The sequence below is a fragment of the Anarrhichthys ocellatus genome, unplaced genomic scaffold (genome assembly GCF_004355925.1).
Source record: "Anarrhichthys ocellatus isolate YVR2014 unplaced genomic scaffold, GSC_Weel_1.0 scaffold8, whole genome shotgun sequence".
NCBI classification, from domain to species: domain Eukaryota; kingdom Metazoa; phylum Chordata; class Actinopteri; order Perciformes; family Anarhichadidae; genus Anarrhichthys; species Anarrhichthys ocellatus.
The window spans coordinates 7,156,204-7,171,101 of NW_022280038.1; the positions used below are offsets into that span (position 1 = coordinate 7,156,204).

At 41.4% G+C, this 14,898-nt stretch overlaps 1 protein-coding gene across 2 annotated transcripts in view; it reads right to left on the reverse strand.

Annotated features, from left to right (window-relative positions):
- LOC116384073 (E3 SUMO-protein ligase PIAS1-like) overlaps nucleotides 1-14,898 on the reverse strand; it is a 37,144-nt gene that overhangs the window by 4,638 nt on the left and 17,608 nt on the right. For both annotated transcript variants that reach the window (XM_031848414.1, XM_031848413.1), the window contains exons 3-8: nucleotides 4,108-4,192; nucleotides 3,862-4,000; nucleotides 3,537-3,671; nucleotides 1,899-2,004; nucleotides 1,180-1,253; nucleotides 687-847 (exon numbers count right to left, since the gene is read on the reverse strand). In XM_031848414.1, coding sequence (XP_031704274.1) covers nucleotides 687-847; nucleotides 1,180-1,253; nucleotides 1,899-2,004; nucleotides 3,537-3,671; nucleotides 3,862-4,000; nucleotides 4,108-4,192 — 700 coding nt within the window. The remainder of the gene's footprint in view (nucleotides 1-686; nucleotides 848-1,179; nucleotides 1,254-1,898; nucleotides 2,005-3,536; nucleotides 3,672-3,861; nucleotides 4,001-4,107; nucleotides 4,193-14,898) is intronic.

The following is a 14,898-nucleotide window of genomic DNA, read 5'->3' on the forward strand; positions in this document are numbered from 1 at the left end:
ACACACACACACACACACACACACACACACACACACACACACACACATTTTTTAATCAAAAGCTGAGTGTAGTGGAAAAGACCTTCCACTTCTAAAGACAAGAAACCTACTCTAAACAGGCTTACGTGAACACTGTGATTCAGTGAATACCTCAATCTTCTTATATTATAGTCAGTGAGTGAGTGTTTTGAACATACTGAACATCAATAACAGAAAAATGGCTTCTGCTGTAAGGGTGCTTTGAAAAGCTGTAACGAATAAGTTTCCAAACTGACTGTACGTGTAGCTGCTGTCCTCCATAAAGAGGAAAGCTACACACGTTTCAGAGCCTTCAAGCCTACAGGATGCTCATGAGAGGGGTCTTCAACCCTTTGAAAGGCCTCACATTATGATTTCAATGAATCATATAAACAAGTTGATCAACTGATTCTGTGAAGCTCTAGATTTTGAGATGAGTGTACATAAATCACGATTGATGAGTGCAGTATTTCCTTTCAAAAGACACAAACTCTGTGGAGACTTTAGTCATGAGTAAACGCAGTAGTAAAAGTATTAGTCAATATGAGTAAAAGTTGATCTGTAGCGTAGCATAAAGTCTAGCCTGGCACTGTCTTACCAGCACCTCTAAAGCCAACAATTTAACCCATTATACACCGTGTGCACCATTTCCTGACAGGTCATCTTACCCGTCGATGATGAGGTGCTCATAGGGGGCTTTCTTGTCACAGACAGGACACACCCAGGTGGGCTTCTTCTCGTTCATCTGGATGTACAGTGTGGCGTCAAAGCACTGCAGGTGGGAGCACGTCAGCGCCCGGCATGGGATCATGAGCCGCATCTTCCCCAGCTGTACACACATGTATTCAGGGCATGAAGAGGGGACACACACACACACACACACACACACACACACACACACACACACACACACACACACACACACACACAGTGAGGATGAAGGACGTACGAGATGCATAAATGTAACAAACATGCCAAACCCACATGGAAAAGGTGCACGACAGGGGTTGAGAAGACAATTTGACAGATCGTGTACACAACCCGAAGTAAACGGCATGTGGGCATGTTGAGACACATGCAAAGAAAAGAATGGACGGACACGTCTTGGCATGACTGAATTTCTAAACACTGGCTTGAATTCATAAAGAGCAGGCTGTTTACCGGGCAGAGCAGCGACACTCGAAGGCTGGTCGTGGCTATTTCACTGTCTGGGTCTGCTGTTAGCTTCTCTTTGACTGCAGAAGAGAAGTAAAACACACACACACGAGTGAGAAACAAACAGGAGACATGCTCAGTTTCTCAATTCAGACTGCAACTTCTTTAAGTGTTTCACGCAAGTGTTTAAGAGCTCCTCATGCTGTGTGAGGCTGACCGAGTCCCCTCCGCACCTGAATCTTCTTATATCACTTCCCGTACAGTAGAAAACACATGCACATAGACAATTGATGCATTCAATATACACTTAATGAAAAAAAAAGAATGCATATTGCACCACACTGTCCTTAACTGTACATACATTGGTCAGCTAATATGCGAGTAGGATTCATAAAGCCGACACAGACACAGTTATCTTCAAAGGGAGTTGGGATGCAGCGTTAAGACTCATCTCAGGCCTTACTGATATTAACACCTGATCAAACATCAGTGCTCTCCTTCTCCCCACATTTTAAATGTGTATACATCACTGTGTGAAACTCATTGGGGCATTTTTTATGTAGAATAACATGAAGCCAGAGATGGGCTTGAAAAATAAGTTATAGTAGAAACACTGAATTTTGTACTGAAACTGTATTTAATGTGCTTATACATAATGTCAATATCGGCCCTGATATTGATCCGGCATACTGGATCAGTGGTTCTCAGAGGTGGCCCGTTCTTACTGAGGGCTCTGGAGTGGTCCGGGTTTCTGATGCCTTTTGCTCGTAGTCTCTGTAACAACACTGTGGACGACTGCTGCTTCACCAAGTACACTGCCATGGAGTAACTCTGTGGACACATGAATACGTACAACGATGAATAATGTGCAAACCGATACTTTGAATCTCACCTGGTGACTGTTTTTGTGAAGTTCTGGGCCAGTTGCAGAGAATGTCCTTGAACAGTGTTACTCAAGGAAACTTTAGCAGGCAATATGTTTAAATATGATGTAATTATCATGTAATGTTCAGTCAATCTTACTACTCTGAGGCAAATGTGTGTTCAGCCATGTGTGAAGACGCACCGAGGGAAGGAAGAATTTGAGGCCAGTATGTACTTCTGCTGTGAGATGTTTTCTTCACTGCCCTCTACGGCCACTCAACTAAATATAACTCGGCATATGAGATCATGTACGCTACACTGTATAAAATATACTTTTTAAAAGTCAAATGAACAGATTGATTTGGTCTAAATAAGGTGATTTTGTTATTTACTGTAATCCGCCTTCACTCAGCCTGTATTTTGACCATACAGGGTGATATGTTTGGACTTTCCCTGACGTTTTGGTTACCATCCAGTATTTTTTCTAAAAACAAAAAAAAAACGTCATACAAAAATAATCCCTCTCGATCTTCACTTATGACCCACTACAAGTGCGTGGCGGTGTCTGTATTTACTTCCCCCATGCATGCAGAAGCACGCATCCAAGAGGAAACTACAAAAATAGTGGAAACGATACCCAAAACACACAGATATAGGGAAGTGTAACGCCAAGTGTAAAAAAGCTCGCTCCAAAACAAGAGTGAATCTGGGGTTGGCTTTCAGTTTCGCTGCTGTGTGTGATACTGCAGGTGGTGCACCGGTCTGTGTTCTGGTAACAGCAGTCAGGGGACGTCTGCTTCTAGTGTCCTGCATCGTATGCATTTAATGTTTTCCTACTCTGCTACACCCTTTAATGCTGTTTGGGCTGTAAGAATCCCACTTCAAACTGCTTCTCACACACATGCATGTGATGCACACACACACAAGTATTGTAGGCAGTGATGTTGTATAAAATGGAAGTCGGGTTTCTGTTCTGTTACGTTTGTAAAATGTTCTTGTTGTGGCGGTGTGTCAGTCTCATCCATTTAAACACAATAACTCAAGATGGGATCAAAACATTTGCAGCCACTTGTTGTATAAATTGGCATATTAATTATAACAATGATTTTCAAAAATATTATATAAAGATGAGTAAGTGCAGACAGAAGTGTGCATGAAAGTAAGTCATATATTAATTATTGTCTCGCATAATTGGATAGATTTGATTAAAGATGATAAACTGGGCTGCAAATACATATTTGTGCAATTAATAATTCATTAAACATTAAATCTTATATGACAAACAATATATCATAGCCATCATAACTCATTAAAGCCTGATGTGATATTTACAAATCTATTCTGTCTCCATCAACATAATCAGTTTAGAAGGACAAGAAAGCATTTGAGAGGCTTTCATCAGCAAATGTTTGGTAACATCACTTGATGACTTTATTACTTATCAAAACATTGATTACCAAAGAGCCCCTTGTTAGAAACTGTGACACTTTGGTTCTTACCCTTCCGATCTCAGAGGTCCACGACACCACAATGGTATTGGGGACTGTGGTGGACAATCTGACCAGTGAGGTAATGTTGATGGGCCGGCTGGGCCGCTTGGGCTCTACGCCGTTTTTGGTTGGAGGAAGATAACCCTAGATGTCCGACATGAATATCAGAGGGGAAAAGGAACGAAAATTAGCCTTTTTGTTGTGAATATTATAAAGTTAAATTCAAATGAAAATGACACGAGGGACGAGGCAGAAAAGGTTGAACAAGTGAACTCTTCAGATCCAGTTTAACAAAAAGACGCCACGTTCATCTGATTAATGTGGAGCCCTTTACCGGCAGATTACATGGCTTCCCGTTGACTTTCACACACAGATTGGGTGGGAAATGGTCTTCCTGAGGACAGCTGGTCTCCGACAGGCAAAACCGCAACTGGACTTGAACTGAGAAATCACATTTGGTCCCCGAGATGTCCCTTTGAGCACAGAAACAAATTTATCACCCCATAGCTGTAGAAAGGATGTACATCTATGAATTATTCATGAGCAGCATCCTGCGCTGAGAGGGCGGTGTTCCTCTTACATCGAGCTGCTGATCTGCTGGACTTGTTGTGGCGTTAACGCAAAGGCGAAACATGTCTCCTGAAACCGCTGGCTGTTGTCTGAGGCTGCAGAGGCAGGGAGACAGAGGAAGGGGAGACATTTTTAGTAACCAGCAAAGTCACATGCATGCACCAAGTTTCAAACAGCGAACAAATGTCAGTGACACCAAGACAGTGAGATAAATAAGACCAAGCGTTACAGTAAAGTACAGTAAACGACTGTTTTAATCTACAGACGAGCATAAAACAAAGAGAGAAGAAGTGTGTGTCAAGTGTATCAGTGTATCTTGTATAATTAGCATTATTGGTACCTGGACGTCAAAACCAGACTGCCTCACACGAAGGTGAAGAAGAGGAAGAAAATGTGTGTGTGTGTGTGTGTGTGGGTGTGTGTGCACTCTATTTATAGGCCCACGGAGAGGTGCTGGAAATAACTGGTGCTACTAACCCAGCCTCCATTAAAGAGGCAGAAAGTTGGCAAAGAAAAGTGTGTGTGTACGTGCTAGAAAGAGGTTAGCATGAAACATGGAGCTATGAGTGTGTTTTGTGTTTGACTGTAAAGGAATAATTCAACATTTTTGGAAATATGCTAGTTCTGTCCGAGAGTTGGATGAAAAGATCGAAACCACTCTCGTGTCTGTGCTCAGGATGAGCTAGAGGTGGGAGGCGATTAGCTTAGCTTAGCATAAAAGACTGGAATCAGGGGGAAACAGCTAGCTTAGCTCTGTTCAAAGGTAATAAAATACACACACTGCTAGAGCTCACTTATTAACACGTTGTACACCGTTTGTGTAATCTGTACACAAACAGAAGAACGAGTTATGAGCCGCAACTATTTCTGGATGTACTGTTTTTTGACAGAACAAATCCTGATGAACCTTGAAACTCAACAGTTTAACAAGACGTTATCGGTTCACACAGCAACGGTGGACAGAACAGACAGTTCTGCAGATTTACGTAAGAACTCAACCCAACCCGCCCCAATTTCATGGGCTTAACGTTCCCTCATAATGATCAATAAAATCCTTTTTTTTTTTTTTTTTTTAATTCCAACTGAGAGACAGATGTCTAAACTCAGTCCCTGCAGGAAACGGCTTCGTTGTTTGCAAAAGGGAAACCAACTGCAAAAGCTTATAGCATTCACCACAAGAGTGCTGCGTACAGCGGTGAGTTAGCATTACAGACCAGTGGAACCTTTTCTTTATTTTTTTACGTTTTATAACAGAACTCCTTTTGTGTGTGTGCCTGTCGTATCTTGAGTGACATGCTGAATCTCAGTGGGAACCTTTTGGCCTGAAGGCTGCGTAAAGTGAGGGGGAAGATAAGTTACCGAATTGAATCATGATTGCTGCTTTAATTACTTAAAATATCGGTGAGTGGCAGTTAAAAACACATGCAGAGTATTGGTGTGCACGCATGACCAACACACACCCAGCAGGACAATCACAGGTCGGTAATTTCTCTCCATGTAGGGGACGATTACTGGACCAATCATGTTCCTTCTTTCAAACAGCCTTTCATTTTCACAGTAATTAAGAGACATTCTTACCACCAACATGGTATATAATTTCTATGGCATGGTTTTTTTTAATGATGCACCTTCTTTCTGTTCCTGCATCTTAGGAGCGGCAGTCTGTGTACTGCAGAACAAAATCATACGCACCAAGTGTGCTTTCGAACTACAGTGTTCCTCCTCTCCGGGCACACGGGCTATAAATAGAAAGTGCTCTCTCACTCTGTCCTCTCTCTCTCTCTCTCACTCTCCCCCATCATCTCTCCATCGCTCTATAACTCACTCTCTCTCTGGCAGCGGGTTTTTTTTTCTGGTGTTCAATGTGTGTGGTTGGGAGAGATATGAGAAGGGTTGAAATGAGCTTTGATGGATGTCTTCCTCTCTCGCTCTCTCTCTAACACACAAACTTACTTTTACCCCGACGCACACACAAACTCCCACAGTGGCTTCTCTACCTCCAGTGATTTAAGATGCATACACAGTGTTTCTATTTTTCGGACACATTGTGATATTAAAACTGAGGCTTGATGTCAGACTGTAATACTTTTCTGGTACTGATCTATTGAAGTGCTGAGACCCGGCATCAAACGCTCAGATTATACATATCCATGATCAGGCATTGTCTGAGTTAAATCAACCTTTTGCCAAATGTATCCTCTATCATAGACTATTTCTTTAAGAGTTGTTCCCCCTTTTAAAGTCATTATGCTAAGCTAACAGGCTGCTTGCTACAGCTTCATATTTAGCGCAGAGAACTTGCAGCAAGAAAGCAAACAATTATATTTCCTAAAATGTCAAACTATGATTTTAAATTTGAGGAGTTTGGCTTATGTTAAGTCAAAAATACATTCATCAGTGTAAGGTTTGTTAAAAACTATCATTATGGTATTTGAACTGGATCAATATCGAAAAATATAAAACCATACCCAGCCTCAGTAAAAGCTGAAAATACTGTCATATGGAGGAAAACATTTGGTGTGTTGTGTCTGTGTGAGGTAGATTAACTGAGAAATTATGGAGAGTTTCAGAACTAATATTTAAAAATGACTCCACTGACACGTGAAACCGAAATCTATCATCAAATCTATCTCCTGCTGCTGCAAACCAAAGGTTACGTGAATAAAAACAGGCTTCAAACATGAATGATCTTATTCTGATGTGCGTTGTCTCAGTCTTTCTTCTCTGAGCAAAGAAACCCTGATAGAAGCTGCAGTCTTATCAAATATGTATATCGGTGAAAATATAAACAAAGCGATGAAAGCATGTTTGACTTTGGATCATTTGTTAAGTAGAACGCAAGACGGGCATGCAGGATGCTACATTTGATTTTTATCACGTTTAGTCGAGACAGAAACTCTGTAATTGAGGAAAGAAGCGTCATTAGTTGACATCAAATACAGAATACGCTTTCAATGAATAAAGTCTCTGCTTAACGTCGCTGAAAGAAGAAGACACAAATAGGATGATGCTATAAACAGAATTGTAATTACTGTTATTGAGCCCATTTCTGTCCCTGCATGTAATCGTAGTTCTGTTAGTGCTGCTTATTAGAATGTGAACGTTTCACTGGGACATTCATTTTGAGACACGAGTGTCATTACAACAAACAAATCTGAGCTTCTGTCGGTGCAAATCTCATCAGCTCGACATCGACTTTTGAAATCAATCCAACCGTTTAGATGTTTGTGCTTTAGCCATCTGGAGTAATGTTAAATGTGACGTAAGAGAGCATGATGTATGACATGGGAACCTGCAGACTCTCTGTCCTTCATGGGACACAGTCTGTGTCCCCCGCTGTCTGCTGTACCAGCCAACATGCTGCATAAGACTTTGTTTAATAATGTAAAATGTATGTGATGGAGAGACAGATGGTGGTGGGCAGAGTGACAGATGGGAAAATGATCTCCAATGGGTTGATGTTTACAGTGAAGAGGAAATTAACCAGGGAGGACACAAAACATAGTTAGCTGCCATTTTATTAGGTTTTCTGTATGAAACTATAGTCTGAGAGGTTTCTTATAGTTTCTCAATTACAGAAAATAAAGGCTAGTTGAAGCTGTAGTGTTGGTGAAGTGTATTCGGGTTAGTGTTTCTAATATCTAATCTACCCTCACTGATATAAATAGGGTGGACAAAATAATAGGAACACCCGGCAGTACAGCCTCACGAACCACAGCATCTAAAAGTACCATATAGTAGAATAAACAACTTTCTAAAACTGTTTGACAAAGACTGAACATTACAACCTTCATGGAGTTATTGCAGGGCTGCTACATTAGTGTTTAGCTCACGTCATCAGAGTGAACGTTTGACAAAGTGAAATTGAGGAACATTTGCAAACCTTCAAATATTTGCTTAAAGTCCATTTAATCACGTAGAAATTTGAGGTACTTGTACTTTACACGAGTACTGTGTTTCTATTTTATTTAACTTGTACTTAAGAAAATTATCCTGCTTAAAGATGGATAAACTATTTGAAGTTGAGCTGGAAACTGTTTCTATGAGCTCGTGAAAAGTGGACTTTTTAGAGATTTGTGGTTCTCAGCGACGCTGCAGACACACGATGATCTTATAGAACATGATGAATTGCTGTAGAGTAAACTACCCAACTGTATATAAAGAAGTTACAATTAGCACAACCATAAACATCTACAGCAGTAAAGTGCAACATACTGTAATATTTATCCAAATTTAAAACATCAATTGTACTTTTACTATTCATACTTTAAGTAAATATGCAGACATTGCTTATATATTTAAACTTAAGTAATGTTTGTACTTTTACTTGCAATTGACTGTTTTCACAGTGTGGTATTAGTACTTTTACTGCAGTAAAAGATCGCAGTACTTCCTCCACCACATGCAGAAGACTACCATTACTGGTCACACTGGGAGGAAGGGAACTAAATGCTTGTCATTTACAAACCAGAGAAATATAACAAGACTTTATACCCGGCACAGTTATGACCAAACTAGATTTATGTTCCAGCTCGGACTAATGATGAATATGAATATTCTGTCAATGCTGACTGTGACCCGACAGTCAGTAGAAACCTCGAAAGCCCTCGGTGCCGGTTTAGTCCTGGTTTGAAGAGAAGATGTGTGAGCTAAGCTACAGAGAATGTGCTCAGCTCTGAAGCCCGTCTTCAGCACAACAAAGCCCAGCTGGAGTTTATTAACTTGTTAGTGGCTCTGCTACTTTTTCTCTGTTTAGTGCACCACAGGCGCACGTACGCACGCAGGCACACGCACGCACGCACGGACACACACACGAAAAAACCCAACATACAGCAACATTCACGGGCAGAACAAAGACACAAATCCTTTCAGCGTCACTCAAACTCAAAACGACAATGTTAGAAGGATCTGAAAACAAAAAGGCCAGATCTGGATGTTACACCCACACACACTGTCAAAAGAACATTTTCCAGAAGTGTTACGTCCCCTCCCCCCTAACAGCAGCAATTATCCTTTATTATATGCATAAGGGTGTGCAGTTATATATTGACAGCGCTCATTAAGGCATTCCAGTGTACTTGCAGGACTGCTGAGGCTGGAATTACATTTTCTCGGCCTGGCAGCTGAACCCTGCTATCCCTATCAATGTATATACACTATAGCAGGCATTTCATGTCTTTAGAGCTTGGCTTCATGCGGTAAACGCCATGCCCTTGTCATTACTTCATGGAGCACACTAATAGTAAGGTCAAATGGAAGGAAACGACGTTGCTCATGTTGGAGATCAGATAAAATGAGCGAGAACTGTTTAGAGTTACAATCAGGGCTCGGGTCCGTCTAATCAGGGACGATGATGCGCCGACTTAGAAGAAAACAATGCCGGTCGTATACGCTCTGAGAGAGGGAGGCCATTTTGTGCAGCGTGTTTATAGTTCAGAGCAGCCAGAGCTCCTTTGTTGATGTTCATTTGTTGTGAGAAGGCCGAGTTGTTTACAGAGAGATAAAGATTTTTTGCTCGGGATCACGCGGCGGTCAGAGCGAGAGCGGGTAAATCTCAGCTCGTGTTTCGATTGTCGAGGTGCTTAAGCTGATCATGTATGTGATATTATATTTTTACTGATTCACGCAGGAGACGTACGTGAATGCACATTATGTGCGACACGTATTCGCTTGCAGATCCAAGGGAAAAACAAGAGGTACAGAGCAACCTGGCTAAGTGTGCTTGCTCAAGGACACTCCAGCAGGGAGGATAACTGCCGTGATGAAGAGAGCAACGTCTGGATGAGTCTAATCTGGTGTCCCACAATGATGAAAACTAAAGTCTTTGTAAATGATTGGGCTGTTGCCTAGTTACTCTTGGATGGGGTTGATTAGATCTATTAATTAATCTAATAACAACACACACTGAAGGATTCACTGCGTCTGAACCACTGAAAGGGTTTCTATGTCAAACAGCAGAACGAGCCAATTAGCACAGCGAAGGAGAGCAGATCACAAAACAGAGGGGGTCCTTCGACTAATACAAATAAATATATTTACTTCGAGGTAAAGGCTCGTCTCTACTGGCAGCTCTTACATAAAGGCCCAGTTCTCTTCCCCTCGTTTTCTTTTTTGGTTGAATGACAACTTTAGATAAAATACAACATATCGTGCTTTGTCTGGGATAGAAAGATTTTAGAGCGCGTTCACGTCAGTTTTGTTGAGTTGGTTCGGTCGGTTACATGAATGCTGGATTGGGTTCGTTAGGGTTGGTGTAAACGACAGACTCAAACTCTGGTGCGGATCAAACAGCCGCTGTCTGGTCCGTCTTGAGGGGGTCGTCTCGTACCGCTGTCGAGTGACGCCCAGAGCGGTTCATTTCTGGTGTGAACACCACTCGAACCAATCACAGGAAGTGTACCAATTTATGTGTTCATTTCAAAAACGTTTTTATTTTCCCGTTTTGATGACTGGTACCCGAACAAGTAGCCGTTTTGCGTGTCTGCTAGCAAATGTCGGGTGGCAGGCGAGAAAACTGGATCCACAACAAAGTGAGATGGCTCCTTAATATATGAGCTCAGGAGAACTTTTCTCAATTACTCAAGAACTGTTGAGCATTGTCGTGTGAAAGTTCAAAAACTGCATCAACAGTTCATCAAAAGATGCAAAGCTGTGCCCAAAAGTGGTAACGTGTTTAGGACAAATTAGGCAACCTGTTTTGTCAGTGTGACGCTCGTATCAGGTATGATGAGTTAATATGTTACTGTGTTTACAGCGGAACCCACAGATGGCACCAAACTGTATGTAGAGCTGAAGATAGCTTCCTTTAGTGACCTACTACTTTGCCTAAATGGGCGGGACATTTTTTTATTAACAATTAAACCCAGACGTGAAGTTTTTAAAGATTATTTCAAAGATAAAATCATGGAGCGACGACTCATCTTTGTTCCAAACACTTGATGAGACATTTTCCTTTTTTTTCAAACCACACGATTTTTCCTCCATTGTATGAATATCACAGCGATCTTCTCATGTAACAAGCCATTATGCACGAAACGCTCATCAAATGCGAAAAGGGGCCTGCATCCGATTCCTGAAGATATGGTGATTAAATCATGTATAATGCATGTGCACCACAATGATCTCCATAATGAGCACAGAGGCCTCGTTCTCCGCCGAGGACGAGGTAATGATGGAGAGTTCAACCAGTGAGGTCGCCATGGTGATAAAGGAGTAGCTGGTGCTGGACCAGGGATGAACAGAGGCCCGACTCACCTGCATCCCCCAAACTGAGAAGACTCAGCGGAGAGGGAGGGGAGAGATGAGGGAGGGGAGGTGTGAGAGGGATAATAAGTACGATCACATGCACTAAAGAAACGAGGCTACTATGAGGACTCGGGCTATGTTTTTAAGTTCATTAATGATACATGCTGCTGCAGCTTGAAGAGGTATCACAGTGAGAGAGTTCAAATGGGTAATACTGTACAAGGCTTTTCTTAAATCAAGCTACATTACAACTTACATTGTTGTCCTATATAGTAGACGTCCATACACTACTTACTGCGTGAAGTGTTGGGAAATGCACAGAAACCAACAAACCCACAGCTTCTTCTACTAAAAAGCTCTAGAATGTAGGGGCTTGGGAAGTCCTAAAATAGTACAGATTGTGCAAAAAGTCAAAAACAAATTACTGCCTGCAAGCCGACAAGAGAGGAATATGCATGTCGGAGAAACAAAAGGTCAGAACTAACACGCAGAAATCTTTATATCTCAGCTGAAGGGATGAATTTGCCTCTCACCCTGGACAAAAACTGTTCATGCCCCTTCCATCTGGCAGGAGGCTGAGGTCCATCAGGACCAAGACCTCACGACACACGAACAGCTTCTTTCCATCCGCAGTCGGGCTAAATTTTAATATGTTACTTTGCACTGTGTTGATTGTTGTTGATTGTTAAATGTTATGCACCTCCCGTCATGTCAAATTCCTTGTATGTTCAACATACCATGGCAATAAACGGTTCCGATTCTGATTTATGGAACTGGTGTGTGTGCTGAGGAGCTGAAATGTGTGGCAGCATATGTGTAAGTTAAAAAAAAACACAACAATGTTTCAGGAACTCTCTTATGTAATTCTTAAAATAATGAATTCTATCACTTTTGCTGTGGACAGACGAGAGCAACGATACGTATGTCTTACAGGAGAGACGCTCTGAAACTATCCCCATATTTAAACAATTAAATACGGGGATGATATGCGTCTGGCATGAACTAACCGTTATGCTGTGCTGTTTCTTACTGCACTGTATATTTGGCGTTTCCTTAGCTATTTATGTCTTTTTTTACTTGAATGCCAAATTCGTTGAGTACAGACAACAAAAACTATTTTCTGAATTTTACAAATAACCTGCAGTTGAGCTGTGGAAAAAGACTTACTCTGATTTATTCATTCCAATTTCAGATGCAAGGACGCACCAAACAAATCATAATCTTTCCTTTCACTGCACTTGTAAAAACCCTATCGGAATCCCGGTTGAGCACATTCATGGCCAACAAAATCAGCTTCCACCAGCAAAAAAAAAAGAAATCTAGCAAACCAAGAGAGCAAGTGGGGGAAGGGAGAGAGCGAGGGAGAGAGAAACTGGAGGCGAGGCAACAGGAGAGGCAACAACAATGGGGGGGGGGAGAGAGAGAGAGAGAGAGGGATTGAGCAGTAATCAGAAGATCAGAGAGAAGTAAAGAAGCAGAGAAGAGGCAGAGTATGAAAAAGGGTTTGAACAAGGAGAGAGGAGACTACAGCAAAGCTAGAGAAGAAAATCTTCTATTCTGCCCATGAGGGGCGACTCACAATTAATCAAGTGGTTCCATTACTGCCCCCCATTATTTTTAGGATAAAGAGGCTCGTTTTTTGAAGCAAATTAAAAATGTTCAGCTTTGTGAAACGATGTGCACCATCTTCCTTCACGGGTTTCCTCTCGTTCATCCCTCTGCGCTCTCGCCATCTCTGAGAACAATACGATCAGCATGCATTATTTATTGGAAAGTACGTTTGTGTTTAAAAGTACTGTATATGCAGACGTGTGTGTGTGTGTGTGTGTGTGTGTGTGTGTGTGTGTGTGTGTGTGAGAGAGAGAGAGAATGATGTGAATGCGCGATTCAGATTCAAATGAAGGGAGGGTGTGTTCTGCGGGCACAAGTGCACGTCTATATGATTTCATCACTTTGCATGCAAATTTTAACCGATGATGGCCACAGAGACAGAGTGAGAATGGAAGACGGAGTGAGAGGGAGAGAGGGAGAGAGAGAGGAGGCCGAGAGGGATGGGACATTCAGGAAATGGATGGAGTGAGAGAGGCCGAGGGAAGAGGACAAAGATGGTGTGATGACAGAGCTGCAGGCGCTGTGTTTGTACATGCATCTGCAGGCAAATTAATCATGAGATGGTCCCTTACTCCATTAAAATGCTAATGTTGGAAAATCTAGACATTTCCATATATTTGCAATACATCCCTGAGCCCAAAGATTGTTATTATGCTAAATGCAGTCTGGGTGCTGGATGCACACTTAATATAATATGAAATCTGACCGAGACAAAGATCAAAAGTCTCTTAATAAGTAGTGAACTAAAGAGCAGACTGGATATAAGATTCTTGATATTTGTTCTCATTAAAGTAATGAGGTCTTGAATGAACACACTATTTTTTGTTATAGTTATTTTATCTGCAAGTTTTCTGATGCTTTAATTATGTTTGTGAGTATAAACTACTTTTGTAGTGCTGTGCGAAACAAGAGACCAAATCAAAACCTAAAATATTAAATTTTAAACTTATAAAGGATCAATTGGACTCACTACAGCTGTGTATCCACAACAAATGAAAACTAAATATATGATTAATTGTTTAATGTTGGTTTCAAGCTTTTGACTAATCTAGGGACAACGACCCGACTTTTTCAGTTCTGATACCGATACCTGGGCTTTGTGTATCGGTCGATACCGAGTACCGATCCGATACCAGTGTTTAATTAATAGGCTGTAAGCCTCACTGTGTGGAAGAGACTGGGATCAAATATATGAGTCACATATCAATCCAATAGACTAAACTCAGGCTCTCTTGCTCATTAGTAGAAATATACAGCTGAGCAAGTACAACCACTATCAGATAAGTAGTAGAAGAGGTCGTAGAGGTAGAATCTGAGAAGGAAACTCTTCATCCTTTATTGATCAATATTTTCACTGACACCTCTTCTGAACCAACAGTGGCCTCTGTCTACTCTGAACTCTGCAAATGATATTTTTTGCAGTAACATTTTTGGTGCCGTGTCAATGCATTAGCAGGCAGCACAACAGCAGCACTGGCAGGGAGCCTCTCCACGACAGCGGAAACACAAATATCAATGTTTTCTGTGACTGCTGCCATGATTATTATGGGAATGTCACACTGACATAAATATCCACAACCTTGCAGATTATTTGTTCGGCATTTTCAGTCCGACGGCGAAGATACAGACAGGAAACATATGGAGAGAGAGGGATGACGTGCACTAAAATGTTACGTCTCAGTTACCGTAAATATATCTGTGTCTGCGACCTTCCATTTTATAGTGTTTTCTTGCATTTTTCTACACAGAGTTTGTCATTTGAAGCAGCCATGTGAATTCTGGCTTAGTGAAGCTACACAAAACAAACATATCTCAGTCATACACATTTTTCTGAAACCAGGTTTGACGCAATACCAAAAGCTAATCTGTCTCTCCATTCAATGTGTATACTCATTCATTTTACCCTGCAGTGTTATGATATATAGTGCAAATATAACGTGCATAC